This window comes from Aythya ferina, assembly GCF_964211825.1.
Source record: "Aythya ferina genome assembly, chromosome: 5".
NCBI classification, from domain to species: Eukaryota; Metazoa; Chordata; class Aves; order Anseriformes; family Anatidae; genus Aythya; species Aythya ferina.
Window position 1 is genome coordinate 2,922,664 of NC_140301.1, and position 24,374 is coordinate 2,947,037.

Sequence of the window (24,374 nt, forward strand, 5' to 3'; positions counted from 1 at the left end):
GCATTATGATGCTAAACAATGGCCTAGGTTGTAGGAAATAGGCTAACAGACGTGCACAACTTATTTTGACTGTATATATCTGAATGCATTTGTAAGCTGGTCTATATTAACCTGTAACAGTGTAACATGGACTTGTGTTACACAAGACAGAGATATGTATTGGTTTAATATACACGGATAGCAAAAGTCCTACAGAAAAGTAAAGGGTAAAAGGACATTAAGTATATGGCATAGATGGGCATGTATGCAATTGTTATCTGTACGTTTTTTAACCTAAAGTATATCCATTGCAACCAGTTCTAAAATAGGATATGGTTTATTACTGAAGGGATAGCTTTTATAGACAAGGTTTTTTCAATTATTTGTTGATGTTGCTGTTTTATTGCAGTGCTTGAAACTGGAAGTAATCTTTTTCTTATTTTCAAAGACTAGAATGTTGAATCAGGAGCAGCTGAATGGCAGATTAGGTCTTGTGTGCCCATAATACCTGAAAAAGCAACAATATACAAATAAACTTTTTTGGTGTGTGTGTGTGTGTGTGTTCGTTTATTTCCTCAGCTGGAGGTGCGAGAGGAGACCAGTAGCAAAAAGGATCTTAAAATTCAGTGTGATGAAGAAGAATTCAAGGTTTACCAACTGAATATTCAAATCCGTGAAATTTTTGCCAACCGCTTTACACAAATGTTTGCAGATTATGAAGTGTTTGTCATTCAACCCAATCAGGACAAGGAATCTTGGTTTACAAACAGGGAACAGATGCAAAACTTTGATAAAGTAAGTTGTAATAAATCAATTTTAAAACTATAGCAGTATTTATGCCTAAGATTTTGTTCACTGGATCATAAAATGGAAATCAGTACTATCAAAATTGTAATTTCTTCCTTAAATTTCAGTGTTCCCCCCAAAAGACCCATCTTGTATATTATGTGGGAAAAATAGCTACATAAACACACTTGAAGATGTGCTTTTAATGATACTGTATAAAAATATGTACATTAGAAAGTCTCACTCTATGGTTATGGTTATGGTTAACATTAGCGTTAAATATTTTTAGTGAAAATTATTTGTGTTGTTTTTCTGTTCGTTTTTAACCAGAGGTACTGCTGAATCTGTTGATGAATAAAGCCCTGATACCATGCAGCTTAGGTACATGTGTACCAAATATCTCTTTTCAGTGAAATACAGCACCCAGCTCTTCCGAGTTTACTAGTAAACTCTGTACATTCCTTACCGGATCAGATGTTTGTCCGCAGGGTAGATAGTATATGTGGATAAAGATTATGTTGGATCGCTACATGCTAGAAGGCTAATCAGATTTCCATCAAATCGCATGAAAAGGTTCTCATCAACTTCATAAGCTTTGAGCCTAGCCAGGTGTAATACCCACACCTGCAGTACTTTTATTGTGGTTTGCTGGGATTCTATTGATTTTTTTGTTAATTCTTTTAGAAAATGAAGGAAATAGTAAAACCACGGCTTAATAATTGTTGTGCTGTATAGTAGGTGATAATTATGAAACTGAAAATTTCTATTGACTGCCTGTTCTGGAGATAGAACTGGTGTCTTTATTAAAACTAGGCTTTGAATGGTTCTAAAACACCTTAGTACACCCTAAATTAGAAAAATTGGAGATACTTTCTGCCTGTATCTCTGCAGACCAACAAACATTCTTATTTGCTTGCTGTCTTTTAGGCATCGTTCTTGTCAGACCAGCCTGAGCCTTACTTGCCTTTCCTTTCAAGATTCCTGGAGACACAAATGTTTGCGTCATTTATTGACAATAAGATTATGTGTCATGATGAAGATGATAAAGACCCTGTTTTGAGAGTATTTGATTCTAGAGTGGACAAAATTAGGCTGCTAAATGTTAGAACACCAACTCTGCGCACATCCATGTATCAAAAATGCACAACCATTGATGAGGCTGGTAAGAATAAGAAGCTCCTTTCTTGGCACCTAAGAAAACACAACATAGTCAGTGCTATGTGCTGTAGATACTAAGTTAAAGTTAAGCAACTACTGTCAACACTAAAAAAAAAAAAAAAAAAAAAAAAAAAAAAGAGAGAGAAAAAAAAAAGCCAAGGGGAGGGAGTGGAGAGGAAGAGACCAAAAATCTGAAGTATGAAGCTAAAGTGAGCAAGCTAAATGTTATATAGGAAGCTGAGATGAGATTCACGTAACGAGTAATTGATGTTAACTGTTTTCCTGTATGCATTGATGTGCAGAAAAAAGTTTGAGCTTAAGGAGATAAGCATTTTTCTCCTTAATGCAGTCTTCGTTTAATGCTTAATACACTCTTGTACTAGTGTGCCTTGAGGTCCATAAGAAACTTTTGCCTCCTCTTAAATTTGAGATCTGCTTTTAGCTGTGGATATGTGATTATACATTAATCATATTAAGACAGGTGTTTAAAAAAAATTCAACTTTCTTACTATTTCAGAGAAATCAATTGAATTAAGACTGGCAAAAATAGATCACACTGCAGTCCATCCACACCTGCTGGACATGAAAATTGGACAAGGAAAGTATGAACTTGGATTTTTTCCCAAGCTTCAGTCTGATGTTCTATCTACTGGACCAGCAAGCAACAAGTAAGCAAGCTAGGACAACAGGTGCTGGATCTCGGTTAGAGCTATAAGAATAGCACTAAAGCAGAGATACCGCTTTAGTATCAAGAGAACAAATTCAGTATTTTCTTTCTTCAAAATGAGAATAATTCAGAAAAGTGATATATATGGGTTGTATATGGTAGTTTTTGTTTTGTTTTTATTATCTGGAATTTTAGAAAGGAGAAATTTAACTAAGGAGCCTTTTTATAATTGAGGTACTTCTGAGTTACATTGAACTGCTGCTGCTATAAAAAGCAGATCTCCTTATTGGTTCTTAGTTAAGAGCTAGTGTATGTTTTAGGATATCTTCTTATTAAAAACTTGAAGAAAGAGGAAAAAGGTGTGAATTAGAACTGGATATCCTAAAATAATGGAAAAATACAAAACAAATGTATGTGATCTAATTTTGAGTTCCTCTGGTTTCCCAAGACTGTCAGCTTCTGTAGAGATTCTTTGTGTGTATTTGCAGCTGTGCTTTGTCTGGCAAAACAGATGTTGACATATTCAATATACAATGAGATAGAAACTTATTTTTCGTCCATTACTACTCCTTTTCACCTGGTTCTCGATAGTTGCTGAGTAAGTCCTCTGTCTGTAGGTGGACAAAGAGAAATGCTCCTGCACAGTGGAGGCGGAAGGACAGACAAAAGCAACACACGGAACACCTGCGTCTTGACAATGATCAGCGAGAGGTGAAAACTGTTCAACTCTAGAGATCTGATATTTATTTATTTATTTTTGATGGCTTGAGTAGTGAATGGTCTGTAGCATTTATAGAATGTCTGTAGTTACTTGCAGTCCATCTTTGCTATCCCTTACTTGTGCAAATGAAGTTCTCTGTCCTTTGGAGACCAAAATAGGTTGGTTTGTGAATTGGTTTTAACCTTGGTTAGGTTTGTCTGCCTATTTTTAGTCTAAAGCATTAGTTCTTTCATGTGATTTTACAGTGCGTCTCGCACTCAGAACGTTTCCCTGTTAAAAGTTCTTTTTCTGACTCTGAGCCTGTCGAAGAAGTCATTCACTATGAAAGGGTGGGCCAATGCTATGTTGTTGCAGTGTTGCTCTGGAGCTCTCTTGCTAGCTTCACTTGGATGTAGTGCATTTATAGAACACAGACCAGCACTGTGTAGGAGATACTAGTTGGGTTTTGGAGCAGCATAGCTGTACTGGTAGGACAGAACTGATGCTGAACTGAAAATTTCTTTCACCTGTGCCTCTACAGCTGATTTTTTTTTTTTTGGTGGTGAAAGCAATTTGAAAGAGCTTGGTGATTTGGACTCTTCAGTACAATTTCTGATTCATACAGTCAGTAAATGTTATGCTGAATGTTGATATAAGAGTGATTCTGAAAACAATCTGGTTTAAAACATCAGAATTGATTTGTTCTTAGTAATCCTGAAGCTTTACTTTGCTTAACTGTATGTTCTCCACAGAAGACAGTATTCTCTTGCCCTGTTAAACATTTTCAGAAAAGCTTCGCTTGGAATTTTAATGTAATCTCACATCTGTTAGGAAAGTGTTGTCAAGATGAAATATATTTCTTTGTTCAGTTCCATCTTTTGTAGTAGTGATGAGTTTAATTGCCTTTCCAGTGTACTTATTTCCAGAACTTTATTCTTGGTTTGTGAAGTGAATTGAAGTGTTGTGTCATCCATAACCATGCAACAGAAAAGTGTCTGCATATACTAAGAAGCTACACGTAATTTCTGGCTTTGACATGCTTCGCGTGCTTAGATAATTCGGAAGTATTTTTTACTTAAAAGTCACAGAAGTGAACAAGAGTCGATTTATAATCTCATTATTGCTTTTAAAAATTACAATGTTTAGCACATGTAATTTTATGAAATATCAGTTAGGTAATTACAAAGACAAAAATCTACCTCTAGCCTCCATTTTGTTTTTTTTTTTTCTTCCCACTTCGTTTGCTTTTAACTGTATCTTCACTAGTTGGTTATCCTATAGGATTTATTCTGTCACAAGATAAATAATTTCTAAGGAATAAAAATGGCAAATACATGTTCAAATGAGAGTGCCAACTGCCAAATTCATCTGTGCTGCGTTTCGTGCAGGGCTTTATGCTGTACCTTGTTGATTACATAGTGCTGTTTGGATGCTGACCCCTTTCCCCGGTGACTCAGACTTTCCTATTGAGTCTGAAAGAAAGGGGAGGGAGCCCTTTGAGATGAATGCTGCATCAGGCTAAGCAGGAGGCAGTGGTTTGAAAATGTAGTGTGAGTTTTAGACAAATGGAAGCTTTGGGACAGTCAACAAAAATCTGTGACATTGAGGCTTAGTGGCTTCTAAATTGCAGGCATTTGTGCACAGTGGAGGTCAGAGTTTACATCCATCCAATGATTAAACATCATCTTTTTCTTTTTTCCTTTCAGCTTTATTACTTATTTGTTTTTATGTTGATTGCTTGGGAGTTCTGCATTATATTATGTCTTCACTCTTCTCCTTTTCTGTTTTGCATGCTTGCTTTTATTACTTCATGTATACTTACTGCTTTCACTTTACATGGCCCATTTGGCTTTTTGCTACCAACTTGTCCTGCCAGCACCTGGACTTTTCCATGCCAGAGCTTCAGTTGCAGTTATGTTTAGGCTGGGACCAGCATGATTGGCCCTTCATGCCCTCTATAAAATCTGTGTCAGAACGTTATCTGGTATGTTAGATGCACAATATGACTGTAATCGTAGTTCTGGATAAAGATGCATAGGTTATATCATAGCTCTTCAGTGCAAGGCTGATGGAGAAGATGTTTTTTTTCCTCTTTGGAAAGATTACATCTTGTTTGATAATTCTGTCTGTAAGATACTTACAGTAACATTATAGTAACATTAATATTACTTATAGTAACATTACTTATAGTAACATTAATATTACTTAACATTGTTTATCACTGAGACTATACTCAGTACATGTATTACTACATTAATATTAATAAATTATAAGAGTAATAAGTTACTTATTAATCAGAAATATGTACTAATTTTGAGTTTTAGCTCTTGTACTAATTCATTGCTTATTCACAGCTGGCTATGCTCCAACCAATCTGTGCTCACATGGTTTTCAAAACATTTGTCAAATTGTCTCTGGGGTGAAAACAATGACAACTACTTGGTGGTAGTAATAGGAGCAGAATAGCTTTCAAATAAGGTCCAGGAGATCATTTTGCTCTAAAATGTAGATGATTCAGAGCTGTAAGCTGTCAGTAACATTTTACAGCTGCTTGAAAGACAAAGGAGGCTGGGCAAGAAACAAGAGCCTTGCAGAAATGATTATGGGTCTCAGATGTTGCCAGGGTCCAGGCAGGAGTTTTTATGCAGTCCATATGTAGACCACAGGCTGCCATTTGAAATCTTGGTCTAGGTAACTCATACACACTTGCATTTTATATGGAGAAAAAATAGTGAGACTGTTCGCAGTTTTTGAGGGATTAACTAAATCTATGCATCTAAATATCCTTGTCATTTTGCGTTGTGTTTTTGTTATTTAGTAATGTGTGTTCTAACATTAGCTAAATAATGTAAATGGGGATTTGATCTTCAGTGAAATAATACGCTAACAGTCCATGCCCAACATTATGTTGGATATAAAAAGGGGACTCTTCTGAAGGAGGTTGTGGTCATTTCTTCTTTGTTGCATTGAGAGCTGTTGGTGAAGATAACTTCACCTCTTTTCTCTTGGCAAATTAGTCTCACTTGCATTTTTGTTTTCTGTCCCAATACAGAAATATATCCAAGAAGCCAGGAATCTGGGCAGCACTATTCGGCAGCCCAAGCTATCTAACCTCTCTCCATCAGTAATTGCACAAACTAACTGGAAGTTTGTAGAAGGATTGTTGAAGGAATGCCGAAATAAGGTAATTCAGAGAACATATCTGTTCTCTTGTACATAATATTCATCCTTTGTGGACCATGTTGTGACCAATACATGTGAACCCCTGCTCTTCTGCCCTGTGTCTCTGCTTTATCTGTATACCCAGCTTGTTTCCATAATAGTGAGAAATTCATGAAGAGAGAACGTATTCAGAAATTCTGCCAGGAGTGGAAATTTTATCATGTTATCTTATAATAGATGAAAAATGATAGACTGAATATTTTGATGGGTCGTCTTCATACTGCTGCCTATATCTATTTTAGCATATTTCATTTATCACTGAGACTATACTATTTCACCAAGAGAGAATATTCCAAAATAGGAATTTGTCATGAAAACACAGAGCTGTGTTGCAGGGTCTTGCTGCTTGGTCACTAATTTGTCAAACTGTGGCCTGTTCTTCTGTTTATTCAGATTACCATGTGGAGGTTTATACGTGCCCATGTGCAAGGCCCTTGTAAGAAAGATGGAGGGGGCTGTAAAGCAATCAAACACGTGGCTTGTAAAAACAAGGATAAAAGAAATGCAGTCCTGCTCAAGTTTCAGAGATATTATGTATATTGAGTTGTTCTGCCAAATCATTGCTATTCTATCCTTCCTTGTTTGTTCTTTCCAGGAGAAGCAGTTTCTCTGGAAGTTTCTCTGCTTCTCCTGGAAAGAGTCCAGCAGAGGGCCACAAAGATGATACAGGGCCTGGAGCATCTTCACTATGAGGAAAGTCTGAGAGATCTGGGCCTATTCAGCCTGGAGAAAAGAAGACTGAGAGGGGATCTCATCAATGTTTACGAATATCTTAAATGTGGGAGACAGAGGGATGTGGCCAACCTCTTTTTCAGTGGTCTGTGGGGACAGGACAAGGGGCAATGGCCACAAAATGGAGCCCAGGCAGTTCCGCACCAACATGGGAAAGAACTTCTTCACGGTGAGGGTGACGGAGCACTGGGACAGGCTGCCCAGGGAGGTTGTGGAGTCTCCTTCTCTGGAGGTATTCAAGGCCTGTCTGGACGCCTACCTGGGCAGCCTGCTGTAGGGAACCTGCTTTGGTAGGGAGGTTGGACCCGATGGTCTCTTGAGGTCCCTTCCAACCCCTACAATTCTGTGATTCTTCAAAAAGTCTGAATGATCTTAGAAGTCCGTGCAGAAAGGACTAACTATTTTGCTTTGTCCTTTTTAAGACCAAGAGGATGTTAGTTGAAAAAATGGGGCGTGAAGCTGTGGAGCTGGGTCATGGTGAAGTGAATATCACAGGTGTAGAAGAGAATACCCTGATAGCCAGTCTGTGTGACCTCTTAGAAAGGATATGGAGCCATGGTCTGCAAGTCAAACAGGTGAGGAGCAGATATTCCTGCATGTTACAGAGCATACTTCCATGAAGTCACATTTTGCTATTCTTCCTTCTGCTTTCAGAGGATACCAAGTCTGTGTACATAGATGTGTTAATATATAAAAATACTTGCACACAGCCCCCAGCGTTTTTTATGTCAGTTAATGCCTCCTTGTCTGTCTCCACTTTTTGCTCTGGGGTGGGTGCAAATGCACGCGCAGATTTGTTCCACAGATTACTTTTTGAACACTTTCTTTCCATTTTACCAAGGTTTTTGTGTTTATTTTTCTGTTTTGTTTTTTAAGAGAAAAGTAAATTACTCTTTGATTTTTTCTTAATATTTTAGTTATTTAAATTGCAAAGGATTTAATGCAGTGTATGTTAAATGTGGTGTCCGTGGAATATTATATGGGGCATCTTTTTCATGAAGGGTAATTTAATTTTTAAAAGTAAAACCCTTGCTATTTTGTTTCTTTCAGAATTATATAGGGATAGTTAAGTGTTGCTTGTGGGATTAGATGGAGTTTTAAGGTTTTTATTCTCTCCTCATTTGTGCAAAAGAATAACAAGGAATCTGAGGATTGTAACTTTTTTTTTTTTAAAAGAATTAGCAGAATAAATGTATGTAATCCAAACAACTGTAATTCAGTATCTGTCCCCAGCACCCAAACACCAGTGTTTAAATCTGCTCTCCTTCAAACTTTATAGCAGTAGTTTCTCTATGTGAAGATTTATCATGTGATTCTCTCCCTTCCCTCTTGTATATCACTTAGGATAGAAGCTGTACTGCTTTCGTCTTAGAAGACAGAGCATCAGTATACTCTGCTTCAACTCAGATTTGGGCCTTTCAGACCACCAGACGGCCAACCCTACATAAGGTTAATGCTTTGGATTGATTGCAGATGTTGGCAAACAGTGCTGAATGGTGGAATAAATAGAGTGGTGGAATATAATAGAGGCCTGATGGAGGAAGTGCTGTGCATCTAATACTATGATCCACAGTAAAACTGCACTACTAATTCTCTGTGTACTCTGGCCTTTATTAAATATGCAAAAGCCTGCTGTTTTATACATCAGTTTTATTTTGTTTTTCAATAATGAGCCAAGGAAGACTCGACTTTCTCAATTGACTGTAGTAATGAGGATGGTTTTCCTTCCACCAGTCCTTGCTTTTACCAATTTTCCTGCTGATGAGCCCTGATAGTCCAACATTAGCTGACCTACCAATTTTTCCACATGCAAAGTGAATCTGCACCTTCCTTTGCCCAAAGCAATGCAGGAGAGTTGTAGAATGTAGGGTCTGATGACCAAAGTAGTTTGAACTTTCAGAGGGCCTTTGTTGTTCCCTTGCCTGTCTCGCTGCTTTCTTTAGGCTGTTGTTTTTTCCCTTTTAGAAACAGTTTGTGTCATCATTGCTACTTGAAGTTAGAGCAGAGTAACATGATGGTAAAGGAAGTGGGCAGATACCTACTGCATGAGTTCTTACATTCATCGTGATCGTTGGCATATATTTGCTACAAGATTCTTTGTTTGCTGCTTTATGTGCTCTTTTGCAGTTCTCCTTGCCATGGCAGCAAGATGCTGAACTAGACTGCATGTGTGTGTATGTTTATTCGGAGAAATACTCTTTTCAGTGTAACTGTTCTCTGGTTGATGTTTTCACGTTCTCTTTTTATGTTTTTATAAGACTCACAATTTTGGCTTCCCATGTTGGATCTGTCAGGTATTGAGGCATTGGGCTTTTCTGAAATTTTTTTAATACCTTCACCACAAAGTATTTTCAATAAATTTCTCAACACAGATATAAAAGACACTTTTTATCTTTTGGAGACAAGCTGTTTCATTTGGTATAGATAAAATGTCTTGGAATGAGCCATCATGATTGTTAGTGAGCTGTAGGATAGAATTGATTAGAGATGCTTAAATATATATATTTTTAATTTTTTGACTTTCAGAGTTGAACCGTAATTACTGCAATTCAGGAAGGTACTTACACGATTATAGATGTGAAATCAATAGTACTGAATTGACAGCTCTTGCTTTACAGTCAGGGTTTCTTTCTGCACAAAGTTGTAACTAAAAATCTGGCTTTATAATATGACTGGTCTTATGAAGTGCAGAATTGCTAGATTTTTACTGGGATTTCCAGTTAATGTAATAATTAAGGAAGATAATAGCTAATAGTAGTTAATTTTCATTGTAAATAATTTCAATTAATGTGCTGGAGAGACCCTACTCAGTTAATGCTGCCTTCTGTGGCTTTGCTAGTCTTTGATTTATCATGCAGAATATTTTAAGATGAAACCAAGAATCTTCTAATTTGCCAATGAAATATTTCCTGCCTTCTTTTTTCAAGTCACCTGAGGTTTAAGAAAGAAACATAATGAGCAAGATGCACCTTTTTAACATTATTTGACAGATTAATCTTGACCTAAATACTGCATCCCAAACTTAACTTTGAAGTTGTTTCTGTAATGTGTAGAACAAGAGTATTCTTGCTGATAAGCTTTTGTTGTCCTACTTGTGTTTTGATTTGTTTTACTTTACTGTGTTTGTAATTATCCAGGTCTTTTACCTGATGAAACTGAGGGAAGTCTTTTGAGTTTCTGCAAATTGACAGCATGCAGCTATAGCCCTGAATTACCCTGAAGGGAACAGATACGCAAGACTTGGTCTGGGTGTGAGATGGTTTACCCAGGCTGGTTCTGTGCATCTTGCCAGCTCGCTGCTGGAGACGCAGGGAGGGAAATGCGTAGGAAAGATGACAGTCGCAGTCTGAGAACTTTGCTTGTGCATAATGTTTTACAAGGAATTTAAATGTTTTCTTGTCAAGTTGATGAACAATCATGTTGATGAAACTTGGCTGACTTTTCCAGATTACCGGAATCATTAGATTGTAGTAGTTTTTAATTTTGCTTTATTTTCTCATCCTTTTTACAGCTCCTGAGCAACTGAAACTTGTCTCTCTTTTTTTTTCTTTTCTAATTAACGACTTTGTAGGAGAAACATATTTGAAGCAAGCTTGTTGTTGTTGTTATGGCTGATATATCCTATTATGATTTAAGCCTTTTTATTCAGCTCATAGTTGTATCTTCTGAATCGGGATCCTGTATTTTGTAGTAACTAATATATTTTTAATTCTAGGGAAAGTCTGCTTTGTGGTCTCATCTGCTGCATTACCTTGAAAACAGACAGAGAAGAACTACATCAGGCAGCTTCAGTACCTCAGGTAAGATTAGCTTCTACTGGAAGATGATGAACATACAAACAAAACAGCTGAGTAAAAGCTGCCTGCTGATTTGCACTCAGTAAAGATTGTTTCCTTGGAAATAACCCTTCATAAAATATAACCAAATTGAGTATTTGATTTGCTAGGGAATTAATATGGACCTGATTTATTGTCTCAATGTGTTTTGTGGAAAATTAACTTTTTTGTGATTGCAGTAGTCAGATACTAGAAATATCTGATGTTTCAAAGACTTTAAAATGGGTCTGCTCCAACATAAGATCTTCTTTATAACCTATAGTCATATGGCTTCATGACTGACAAAGCCTACCAAGTCATAGATGGGGTTGAGGGGAGTGCATGTAAGCACACAAAATTGTGTTGTACATCCTGAAATTTACATTGTTTCTTTAGGGAAAAAAAAAAAAGGGGGGGAGGGAGGGAGGGAGGGCAGCCAAATGGTAGTCTTAAATGTTTTTTTAAAAAAGTAATTTAAAAATGCAAAAATCACTTAAGAAATGCATGGTAATTTTTGACATAGCAAATGTTATCGTAAAAGTAATACTGCACGTAAGATCCACTGATGTTTTCAAAATTATTAACGTAATTTTTAAATGCTACTTTATGTGTCAGTTGGGTATATATAAGGTATAATTTTGTAGACAGAACATTGTTTTGTTTTATTTTTTTTTATATTGTATTTAAATTGCTATAAGCAAATTGCTTAGCATGACTATAACTTACAGGGCCTTGTACGTGCTAAAGTCTCCTGAATGTCACTTGGTCCTGTGCACAGGGCTTTTTGCATATCAGATGGAAAGTTGTGCCTGTCTTAGGCTTTCTGACTTGGGACTCAGGGCAGGGGACTGTATTCAATATATGATGAGATTCTAGAGTGAAATTTGAAAGATAAGAGTAATAATGTTGCTTAAATTGCAAATTAAGACTGTTGATGTTATGGGAGCGTGTGGAATGATAGACTAGTTGAACATATGGTTGTGGTGTACAGGGTAAAATGTTGAACACTGTTTTCTAATGTTAGTTTGGCCATGAAATAAAATAGGGTAGACTTTAGAAAATAATACTTGATTAATATAAGTCTTAAGCCATTTGATGTCATACCAATTTCAGATGAATTTAAGCTCATTAATATATTAATGCTCACTATGTGCTGATCTGCATAACCATCTGTGTAGCGTATCATATTTTCATGTCATTGGAAATGGAAATCTGCCACAATATCTTTGCAAACCTATGACTCACCAAAACAGCAAGAATGCAGTAGGGTTCATTACTTGCATGAGTCTTTTAAAAGAAATAAAATAAAAATTTAATCACCCCTTTCTACATGCAAGTTGGCGTTAATTTACCTTCTTCGTACATTGATTTTTAAAATCTTTAGATGATTTTCACTAACAGAAAATTCTGTTCTTCTGGATCTAGGCATACTTCTTGATTCAGAAAGGAGAAAGTCAGATACCAGTCCAGCCATGTCACCTCTTAGAATCTCTCTCGTCCAGGATATGAGGTGAGTTTGAATTATTAAAACCAACACACCAAAAACCCCATGAGACTTGCTTGCATATTTATTTTTGTGTAGAATGTGTACCATACATGATGCACGCACCTGTCTATTCATACACCAAGGGGGGGATGTGGGGAGAGAACTTGCTGAACCATTTTAAAGTATATAGTGCAACTGTTTCACTGAATTTTACAGAAACATATTTCATACTGAGGAGATTTTACATTGTCACAGCTACTAGTTTATAGAACTACACTGAAACAATTTTCATCTTTTTGTAATATTTTGTATTGTTTTATTTCCACAGAGCTGTGGGTGTAGCATATGTATTTTCCTAGTCATTTCCAAGTTGGTTGTATAATTCTGAGCTAAGTCTTGCTTCTCAGTGAAGAAAGCAGTGTAAAGAACTTGTTTAATGTAAGGAATGATTTTGTCTAACACAGTTTTAGTAGTGCGAATAAACACCTATAACTGTAACTTCTGCTAGATGTCCTTTCTTCAGTACATAAAAACAAAAAATGCAAAACTAAAAATCCCTTCAAAATAAATTTATTCTTTCCTCCTTTTTCCTTTCCCAAATCTGTTTTTTTTTTTCAGTATGAAGGAGTGAATTGAGGATTTCCAAAGGTCATGGTTGTCCTTTCAGAGCATACCGTTTGCATCTTGTACTTAGAAAAGCTACTATTGAGCACTGAAAATATAGTATGTAAAAAATAGTATGTAATTTTCCAAAGCACTCAGCCGTAAATGTTGCAGAGAAGTTCCAGAATGCTTCTTAAATCGTGTGAAGCAATGGGCCTGCTTTAGAATTTTATAAAAGGGTACTGTGTTGCAGATTCTTCTTTTTCAGGCTCCTATTTTTTTTCCATCTAGTTATGCAAGGAATTTAGCTATTGTTGAATATTAAGGGTGACCACGTCTCTTTTTCCAGTAGTGAGTGTGATATTTTGCATTTGTGGCAAAATCCCTTCTTCAGCCTCGCTTGGTTGGAAAGAGCTATCATGCTTTGGAAATAATGTGCGGTATCTTTTGCTTTGTTCTTTAAGGCATATCCAGAATATCAGTGAGATCAAAACAGATGTTGGTAAGGCCAGAGCTTGGGTTCGTCTCTCCATGGAAAAGAAGTTGCTGTCCAGGCATCTAAAGCAGCTGCTTTCAGATCATGAACTCACAAAGTAAGATGGTTTATCTTGGGCAAAGCTTTTAATAATTAACCTTATTTAGTTGTTTGGATTTTTTGTTTGTTTTGCTTTTAAGTCATTCTTTCATTTGCTTAGTATTATGCAAAAAGAATGGAACAAACTAGCCTTCCAACAGTGTCTCTGTACCTGTGTATGAGCTAGTTCAGAATCACAGAACGTCTGAGCTTGGAAGCGACCTTCAGAGATCATGTAGTCCAACTCACCTGCTCAAGCAGGGTGACCTAGAGCTTGTTACACACGAAAAATAGTTGTGTTGTTAGGATTTACTTCTGGGGCTCTTCAGATACAGCATCAATTCTGTCAGCAGTAGACTTTCTTCAGTTTTGCATTGCGAATTTCATCAATTGGTAGGGATTAAATCAAATAGGTCTTACGTCCAAACTCAACTACTTTGAGTTAAGCTTCTTATCTCAGTGCCCTCTCTGTAACTATTCTTTTTCACAGTGCATGGCAAAGTGCAGCTTAGATCCTAGTTGCAGTTCTGTCACAATATGAAGAGTGTAGAGTTAGATCCAGGTGTTCTTCTGTGGTTCTGGTTAGTGTGACTCTGAACGTGACTGTTCCTTAGCTTCTCAATTCTGTTTCCACATCTGAGACATGTTTGTCGATTACATTCTCCTAGCCCCTTTCAGTGGAATGTAACATGATGTAGACACAATCAGCTTCCGGTGTGTTTCAGGAGAGCAGATGAATGGTGTACACCATGAAGGTGGCTACGAGGCTGTGTTGATCAGTTCTTGCATCTCATTGTGGGGTAATAAGCTTAATATGAGATCTGATAATATCTTCTGAACTCTTCCATCTCAATCTGCCAGAGCATGGCTATTCCCATTTCTAAATCAAGCTGTCTTGCAGGTTTATTTCTCTTCTTGTACACAGTAAAGACTTTACATTTATATCCTGCTTAAGAACATGAAGTTAATTGGTTTCATAATAGTCAAATATCTGCTATGATGATCCATGTTTTGTTTCTATTACTTCTAAACATTTCAAAATACACAACTTTCAATTCCTTTGTTTATATATGAAACAATACAAAATTTATGGAAAGGCCCAAGCATTAAGACCCAAAATGCTATTTAAAGAGCATTTGATGCTGCTATAGGAAGAAAATAAGAGAAGTATCTGATGTATGGAGTTTGGGGTCGGGTGGGGAATGGACTTTGAGAGAGTTCCAAATTCTGCTGGCTTAAACTCTGTCAAATCTGTGCTAGTGCTTCTTAAATATGCATATTTGAAAGGCAAAAAAAAAAGAAATGCTCAACACAAGGGCCTGTTTTCTTAAAAGGGCAATGTCCAGAGCACATGCACTTTGTATTATCTTTGTAAACATAAATATTTTTTAAACAGTTGCACAAACTAAAGTACAGGCCATATTTAATGCAAATTACATAATTTCAGGAATACCAGGCTGAGGTTTATTTAGTATAGCCAGTTCATTAAAAAAAAAAAAAAAAAAAAAAAAAAGTATTGCTAATAAGTTTGGGCATACGGTCTGTTGTGGAAATCAAGGGTTCTCGTGTTTGTCCAATCAAACTTTTTTTAGTAGCAAGTGTAAAGCTAGTAATTGGCTTTAATTGAAGACTTTCTTCTGGAGACAACCTAACCCATGCTGTCTCTTCTTCCTCTTCCTTTACTTTTCTCCTACCAAGATCACTGTGCCACAAATGTCTGCCCAGAACCTTGACTGCTAACTACTTGAGGTTTTCCTTGGGTTGAATTATGCTGGACTTCCTGATAAAGCTGTAGCCTTCCTCTTTTCTTTGCAACAGTGTGCAAAGAAAAGCTGAAGGACACAGTGAGGACAAGTAGTAAAGCTTCCTCTGTCTCTAAATTAAGTGAATGAAGGGTCTATTTCAGGTTAAATTTGGCAGTGCTCATCCCCTGCAAAACAAATGTTGTGGGGGGGAGGGAAAAAAGCTCTCAACACTAGCTAATGCACTGTTCATCTATCAGACCGATTGTGGTTCTCCAGCACAGAGTGAGAAAACAGCAAAAGTATGTTTAGAATGAAAGTGACAAGCAAAGGAGCAACTTGCATAGAAATTACACTGATTTTCTGTAATCCTGTGTCCTTTGCACTGTGCGTTTAGTTATCGAACTTAAGGGTGTTCTACATGGTTTGGACTAAAAGTGCTTTCCACTTTTTGTTTTTAGAGGAAGCAGTGCCAAGTTTAGGAAGGTATGCAACTTCCATCATTTTGCATTTACCATGATGTAGGGTTGTTCTGTTTTGAATCAACTAGTTGCTAGTTATTTTATTTAACTAATTCTCTTCATTTGGCATTTGCTGAAAATTAGAGGAGAAATAAAACAAGTTTCTTTCTAGTTTGTGGAGGGACTAGAGTTAGACAACAGAAGGAAATCATTTAGTTTCATTTGGAGACCTTATGTGCACAAGTAAACTGAGAAATCTTTTATTTTGGAAAGACAAGACAGCACGTACTGTTGTGGATAGACCATCTAAGTACGTGCTTCAGATTGTTCAAACAAAACACAGACATGGTGACCCATGAGACATTTTTGGACTTGCTAACCCTCGTGGCTATGGGCAGGCTATGATGATTTAAGACTCAGTTTCTTTACTTCCACTGAGTATTTCTCTAGTGTTAATGTTTTTTATGTAAGTGAGAATGTGTTTGCACACATGAGTTACTTATATCGATTCATTTTGCAGACTTCTGGCTAGTGAACTACTTGCAGACTCTTTTGTAACTGATATCTGAAATTGAGGAAAGTTGTCAGGATGCCCTCCTGGCAGGAACAATCATCCGTTGCCCTGTCAGTATTTCTAATACCTAATTCATGCATTCGTGATGTTTTGAGTATTTCCTCTAGTCTCAGTTGGATTTTGATGTATCTTGGCATATTCTTTTGTAATAATGCACCAATGCTAGCACTATTTAGTGGTTGCATAATTAACCAAAATGGTGGTTGTCTCTATGTGCAAGTGAGAAACTTTAAGAGTATTTTCCAGTCAAAATTTTTGCTTGAAATGTATTGTAAAATCTCATCAAGGTTTCACAGTTGCAGGTCTTGCAGTGTTAATTCGCTAATGTGCCTGAGTAATGTGTATAAGATTATTTTCCTTTAGAGTACATTTTTCTGCATAGAATCTCTACTAGGGAGGGAGGGCTACTGAGCTACATCTTTTTGTATTTCCATGTAAAAGAAGTTGCAGTTTTGTCTGGTTCTACAGTCCTTGTAAAGAATTTTCAACCCAGGAGAAGGGGAAGAGCAGGAGTTTACATCACCTCTATGTGCATGTGAATTTGGTTATCTCAGGAGCTGTATGCTGTAAATATTGAAGCTATTTCCTAGCTTAACATGTGGGTTCCTGAAGACCCTGGGATATTACTTATAACCTAATACAAGTAGATAACCTCAGTGCTTGCCCTAGTATCCTTTGAAAAGAGTCTTCCAACTGTCCAGTGTCCTGTGTACTGAATGAGTGTCTGCTGACACCATCTGCTGAGAACTAGCTTGTGAGGACTTCAGTTCTAGCGTTTCACATTGCCAAAAAAGGTCAGATTTTTTTTTTTCCTGAGGAAATACAAAAATCCTTCTTCCTTTTTTGAGGAATTAGGCTGAAAGAGCACCCTAAACCTTGCTTTCAAGTGACAGAAAGTAGTGTGAAATATTGGACTGATGCACTTGGAGACTTCAGACTTACAGTGTCTACATAACTTGGCACATTAAATACTGTTGGCTCCACTAGCATCACTTGTCGTTTGTAATTGCTTGCACATTCTTCATAGTTTACCTAATAAATATGCATAATAAAAAACATTTCACTGAAAGCATCTTGTTACTATGACAGATTATTTGTTTTACTTTGTCAGAAAACTCTACAAGCGTTATGCATTCCTCCGCTGTGATGACGAGAAAGAACAATTCTTGTATCATCTCCTGTCATTCAATGCTGTTGATTACTTTTGCTTTACCAATGTTTTCACAACAATCTGTAAGTATTTACTTTCCCCGGAACTCTGATCTCCAGATCTGGTTGAGTACTTATCCAAATTTCTAAACAATTCTGAGAAATGTTCTTTTGTGTAGCTGTTCTGCTTTCTTTCTGGTATCCATCTGTGTATGCTGTATCACTGTTTCTATAATCTTTTCTGGTGGGCAGTAGTGTTTTCCCCATGTGTCACTAAAGACATTTGTTTCTAACTTGGTAAGATACAGGCAGCTTTAATCCTTTTAGATGTGGAAAAGTACTCAACAGAAAATTTTGTGGTGGACTTCTGTGCACCATACAAAAAAACAGTGTGGATTGTACATTTTCAAGGTAAGAATATTAGCAGGAGTTAAAAAAGAAAACAAAATACCTTTCCCTTTTTCATCCTCAGCCTAGCTTGCCACATGCTTGTCTCTGAATTTGGGATAACTAGTCAAACGCTTGCTGAGGGCTGCATCAGAATTCTGCAATGCATTCAAGTGCTTTTTTTCCTTTTTCTTTTCTTTTAAAGACTTCCTGTAGATATTTTTTAGCTGTTATTGCTGACACTTTAATGAATTACAGAATTCTCATGCACTTTTTGCATGTGTGCAGTCACAGGACTTCAATGGTAAGGTATAAGAAAGACTTCAGCATTGCTGAAATTGGGGTTGGCGGTAGGTGAAGGGACCCTTCCACCCCACTGTAAGAGCTATCCTTGCTGTTATGTTATGACTCCTATTTTTGTGTCTTAGAGACAAAGCAAACAGAAATCTAAGTGAAATACTTCTTGGACTTGTGGACAAGCTCTGCTGGATGCTTTTGTCATTTTAAGACTATCAGCACAGAAAATAAAAAGGGAGGCATTTTAATTCATTCTTAAATGCCACAAGCATCAAGCTTCTAAGAAAAGCCAACTACCAAATGCTTTCTTGACGGAACTGACAGCTGAGGAGATGTTGAGGGAGAAATGTATTAAATACCTCAGCTGAAAAATACTAACTGTAACCCATTTATGAATGATAAAGGAAGCTAAATTGCCAAGAAACACAATGAGCATTTAGATAATTGGATTTTGTTATAGAAGTAGTTTGGTTAATAGGGGGCCATGTATGAGATGCTAGATGATGGAAGAACATCTGTATTTCCATCTGCCTTGAGTCAAAGAAGGAGCTTTAATTCAGGTGGTGTATTGAATTAGGCACTGGTAGACCAGGGGACGAGAAAACATTTGAGAATGCATGTGGTGCCAGTTAAAGGGGAGGAAAAAGTTGTTTATTCTTTTTAAAATCAAATCATCTTAGCATAATTAAGAGCAGCATGGTACAGAAGAACTTGCAGTATTGTTAGGTATTTTCACTGAAAGTGTTTAGCCACTGTAATGAATACTCCTGCAAGCAAGCCCTGCAGATAAAGGCTTTGGTTACTAGCTGAGTGGGAATTAGTGTTGTGTAGTGTTTATGTATGCACACGCAAAAGCAGGCAGTTTGTATTTGAGCACTGAGTTGCATGCTGAGCTACAACCTAGTCCTGTATTCACGGATACTGTCCTTACCTCCTTGTCACTAAGCTGGGGACAAATAACTATCTTCATCATATGTTTTGAGACTGGAAAATGAAAAAATGATTATATCCATATGGAGACATTGTCTAATCCGTGTTTCTTCTGTCATTTGATGGTATTTTGCTATCAGCTGTACTTCTTAATGACTCTTAATGTGTACACTTCCTGATTGTCAGTAAGTGTTTACTAAGTAAGTGCTGGTATGATTAAATAGGAACTCTTATGTTTGTGTGTTGAGTGTGTTTTTTTTTTTCTTACATTTCATGGTAGTGAAGGATTGTTATGGATTAATAGTATATCGTTTTCTCTTCTGTTCATTTAAAAAAAGATACGTTATTTTCCTTTTTCACTTTTGAAGTGTTATTTCTTCTTGTGTTTGCAGTGATACCATACCATATATTGATTGTTCCTAGCAAGAAACTTGGTGGTTCGATGTTTACAGCCAATCCTTGGATATGTATCTCAGGAGAACTGGGTGAAACAGGAGTCCTGCAGATTCCCAGGAACATACTAGAAATGACTTTTGAGGTTTGTATCAATTGAAACAAGAATAGTTCAGGTGTTTTTTCATTCAGTTCTAAATTCTCCCCTTGCGGTATCATCTTGTAGTACATTTCGTATCTGTGGTCTTTGTGGTTACTCACAAATACTCCTGTGTTTGTACATTACCAAGTTTAATCCATATTTAATACTATGCACAGCAAAATCATCGACAAATCCTTAGTGCATTGACAGATAAGACTTATGAAAAATAAAATTTGTCTTGCTCTCTGTTGATCAACACAGTATTAAGAAAAAACAAAACAAAACAAAAAAAAACAACAAAGCAACAACAAAAAAAATAAATAAAGCAACTTACCCCTAAAAAGCCCAGGATGGGTCATTCAGTCAGAGGAAGAGCACCACACTTCTGATGACCTATGTCAGCATTTTCTCCAAGAGTTTACTCGTCCTCTCTCCTACTGTTTACACTGACAAATTCTTTGTTTAATTTGCAGTGCCAGAACCTGGGAAAACTGACCACAGTGCAAATAGGACATGATAACTCAGGGCTGTATGCCAAATGGCTAGTTGAATATGTTATGGTCAGAAATGAAATAACAGGGCATACTTACAAGTAAGTATCATCCTGACATTTCGTGTTGGGTAAGTAGAATTTATGCAGGAAGCCAGCATAAGAGGGCTTGTTTGCTTAGAAAGGTCTTACCTCCTGGGACTCTGTCTACAGATGCTGCTACCTGAAGGCACAGAAAGGTCATTTGGCTTCTGGCATTAAACAAGTCGTGATTCTTACAAAATTAAACAGTTTTCAGTTTGCAAATGCTCATGTCTACCTTCCAAATATTGGTGGAGAAGATGAGTTCACTGTTACACATCTTGAAAAGAATCTGCCTTGAGCCCCAGGCAGAAACAGCAAGTTAGCTTGCTGCTCACCAAACATGGATGATGTTTTATATTACGGCTGAGTGCTCTGTTAGAGAAGTTTGAACACAAGCTTGAATACAAGGGCTCATGAATGATAGAAACCTGTATTTGCATGGTGAAAGTAAAGGAACAAGATTTACAGTAGGAACTAATTTAATTTGTGTTAAATACAGCATGGTTTAGTGACTTGTCCTTTATTTAGAGATACTTTTTTACTCATGTTGATGAGAAACTGGTGGGTAAGTCTACTCAGTTCTTTATGCAAGCTTACTTGTAATTAAATGAAGAGGCAAGATACTATTTTTGGATGCTATTCAGACTATTTTTGGATGCTATTCAGTTTTCTGATTGAGCTAGTTAAACTGACATCAGCATCGGTTCACAAAAAGTGGTAATGAGCAAATAAATGCGTATTTTCTAGTACCCAACTTAATATCCCAATTTCAATGTAACTGTTGGTGTTTTGGTATTTAAGCAATTTATTTAATGGTGTTTTTTTGTGTGCGTTGTCTCACCAGCTATGTGAAGTGTTCAATGAAAGTGTAGTTCATTGTGGATCTTTCCCTTCTCTTTCTTCTCTCTACAGCCCTCATGCACTACATGTAGGACACAAGGCAAAATCTGCCAGTTTGCTTTGTAGATTGTCTAGTGTGACATTTAAGGCAAACCTGGAGCTGAAAAGCTGTTTTACTTTTGCTCCCTCTGCTGGCAAAACCCACATCCAAGAATTTGTTCATTAGTTGTTAGAGTGAAGTATTTCTAATAAATATAGTAGCAGAATTTGGATTTTTTGCAACTGCAGTTGAAAGTCTTTACCATGGAATTGAGTCTGGGTTGAAAGACTTGATCGAAATATCTGGTTAATGTTCTCAGGTTTCCCTGTGGAAGGTGGCTTGGAAAGGGAATGGATGATGGCAGCTTAGAAAGGATCCTGGTGGGAGAGCTGTTGACTTCCAACACTGAGGTTGATGAGCGGCAGTGTCGAACCCCTCCTTTGCAGCAGTCACCAAGCATGATCAGAAGATTTGTCACTATATCACCGAACAATAAGCCAAGTGAGTGCTGGGGATTGTCTTGTAAGGTTTTACATCATTATTTGTGGAAAGCTGCTTGCAAACAGCAACTGGAGATGTTCCTGTATTTTAAAATCACAGCTTAGAGAGGACCTGTGAAGCTCACTTAGCTGGATTCTGAGCAGGGAGTTGAGCTAACTTCTGAGTTAGAACAGGTTGCTCAGATTTGTATCTACTCAAATTCTGAATGTCTCCAAAGGCAGAAGGAAGATGTCTCTGGGCTTCTGCTGTAGTGCTTAGCTATCCTACTATTTTTTTCTGTTTTCTTGTCCTTCATTTGTGAAACGACTACAGTGGAAGAAGACAGAAATTTGTTGTCCTGTCCTTCACAGATGAAAACACCTGCTAGTGGTTTCTGTTCGTGGATGTTAGTTTTTTATTGAGATCACTGTTCTACGATTATCCTATTCCTGATAAGTCAGGTGGTTATTGTGCTCCCAAGCATCCATGGGTTTACAGGGAACTATCACAAGATGTATTTCCAAGATGCCTGGATTTGGTGGTTGTAATCGAGGAATATATCCTTTTCTTATCTTTGGGCCTGGGTCTGCAAAATCATGTAATTATGTAAATACTCTTTCTATCTGTTGTTGTGTTGAAACATCGCAGTTACAACTTTGATAGGAAAAACAAACCATCTCCAATTCTACCTCCTCCACAGTTAGTAAAAATAGACTTGGATTTCTATTGCCAATAATCCATCACCTTTTCACTAACAGCATAAGTTATATTGGTTTGTATGCCTCTTCTCTTTTGTGATATGCCTTATCTCTCATGCACAGGTACAATTTTTAAAGCATTTACAAAGTGATTGGAAGTATTTTGTATTTTTCAGAGTTAAATACTGGCCAGATACAAGAAGCTATTGGTGAAGCTGTCAATGGTATTGTCAAGCACTTCCACAAGCCAGAGAAAGAGGTGAGGACTTGTGTTGTCTGTGTAGTGGCACTCCTGTCTTGAAACTCACATTAGTAAGTGTTGGAGAGTACATGACAGAAAAGTTTGAACTTGAAGCCATCTGTGTCTGAAAATTCCTTAAGTAGAGCAAAAATGAGATATGGATACTAGGTAATTGAAATAGTAAATCGTCAAGTACCTCCTTTTTGCTGTTAACTGGAGTATTCAGTTAGATTTAAATCTAATGTTGTGGTATTTGAAATTGTGAGCAAAATTCTGCCCAAGATTCTAGCTGTACCACTTTCAGCAATGTTGCTTCCTGTTCAGTTTGTTCTGGATTAACTGCTGTTTTATCTTCATTGAGAGTAATAAAGAGTTTTTATGTCTGTTTTGCACTATCTTGGCCACTTTTAATATGAAAACTAATGGAGTGTTTAAAAACGAACAAAAAGACCAAAGCAAAGCAGAAATGTTGTTAAAGACAATTCTGAGTTATATATACATGTATAATCACCTTAGCTGGCACAGCAGTTTTTTCCTGAAACAAGCTTAAGAAGTGTGCCTTTGTCCCAAGTGTTGAAGTCCAGCCTTTGTGAGAAAGAGTGGTATGGAGTAGTGCTGCCTACTATATGGATATCCCTTGGAAGTCATTATTTTAATTTTTTACAAATTGGTCTTCTCATTCTTTCTGCACCTACCTTTCCTAAATTCAGGTAGCATGACAGTTCATATTCAGTCTAATTCTGATTGCTGAGCATACTTACACAGTAATCCCAAGTGGTCATGCGTTGGTTTTGCAGAACAGAATTTACCCCAGTCATCTAAAGAAGAATTGTTATTCTTTCCCTAATTTTTGCATTGCAAAAATTGCATTGTGTTGTTTTTCTTGAAAGTCTGAGGTACTTGATACAGTGGACCTGTGATCATAACTACTTCATAAAAAAGGAAAACGTGAACTTCCTGTGCAGTGGTCATTATCGTAGGTAAAACCTGCTCACAATCATAGAATGATAGAATATCCTGAGTTGGAAGGGACCCATAAGGATCATTGAGTCCAACTCCTGGCACCACATAGGTCTACCCAAAAATTCAGACCATTTGACTGAGCACAGTCCAAACACTTCTTGAACTCCGACAGGCTTGGTGCCGTGACTACATCCCTGGGGAGGCCATTCCAGTGTGCAACAACTGTCTCAGTGAAGAGCCTCTTCCTGATACCCGGCCTGAACCTCCCCTGTCACAGCTTGACACCATTCCCTTGGGTCCTATCACTGGTGACAAAAGAGAATAGATCAGCACCTGCCCCTCCACTCCCCCTCGTGAGGAAACTGTAGACCGTGATAAGGTCTCTCCTCAGCCTCCTCTTTTCCAGGAGGAACAGGCCAAGTGACCTCAGCCTCTCCTCATACATCTTCCCCTCCAGGCCCTTCACCATCTTAGTAGCAGCCCTATTAGCCCTATTTTATTGGGCTTTGTGAAAGGAATTTGATTGGAGAGTTTGGAAGAGCTTAAAGGCCTTTCCAAAGATCCTAAAGAAACTCCAGTTTCCTATGAAAGTCTAGCCTGGAAATGACACTTTTTGTGGCTTCATTTGATGATGGCAAGGCCCAGAGATTGCTTTCTTTAGCCTCATTCTTAAGGATATCAACAAATTTTTGAATGCTAAGGACTTAAGAGAAGTGGGCCATCCTGTCTGGGGTCACTGAC

General features: G+C 37.3%; 1 protein-coding gene across 6 annotated transcripts in view; it reads left to right on the forward strand.

The window, feature by feature from the left end:
* The window catches only part of DENND5A (DENN domain containing 5A), a 60,330-nt gene that overhangs the window by 32,056 nt on the left and 3,900 nt on the right, over positions 1-24,374 (forward strand). For 3 of the 6 annotated variants that reach the window (XM_084521598.1, XM_084521600.1, XM_084521599.1), the window contains 15 exons: positions 559-774; positions 1,693-1,927; positions 2,441-2,591; positions 3,208-3,301; positions 6,343-6,474; positions 7,667-7,819; positions 8,589-8,693; positions 10,960-11,044; positions 12,485-12,569; positions 13,613-13,741; positions 17,611-17,732; positions 19,655-19,800; positions 20,271-20,389; positions 21,571-21,752; positions 22,606-22,688. In XM_084521598.1, coding sequence (XP_084377724.1) covers positions 559-774; positions 1,693-1,927; positions 2,441-2,591; positions 3,208-3,301; positions 6,343-6,474; positions 7,667-7,819; positions 8,589-8,693; positions 10,960-11,044; positions 12,485-12,569; positions 13,613-13,741; positions 17,611-17,732; positions 19,655-19,800; positions 20,271-20,389; positions 21,571-21,752; positions 22,606-22,688 — 2,037 coding nt within the window. The other 3 variants (XM_084521601.1, XM_084521602.1, XM_084521603.1) reach the window with 2 other exon arrangements.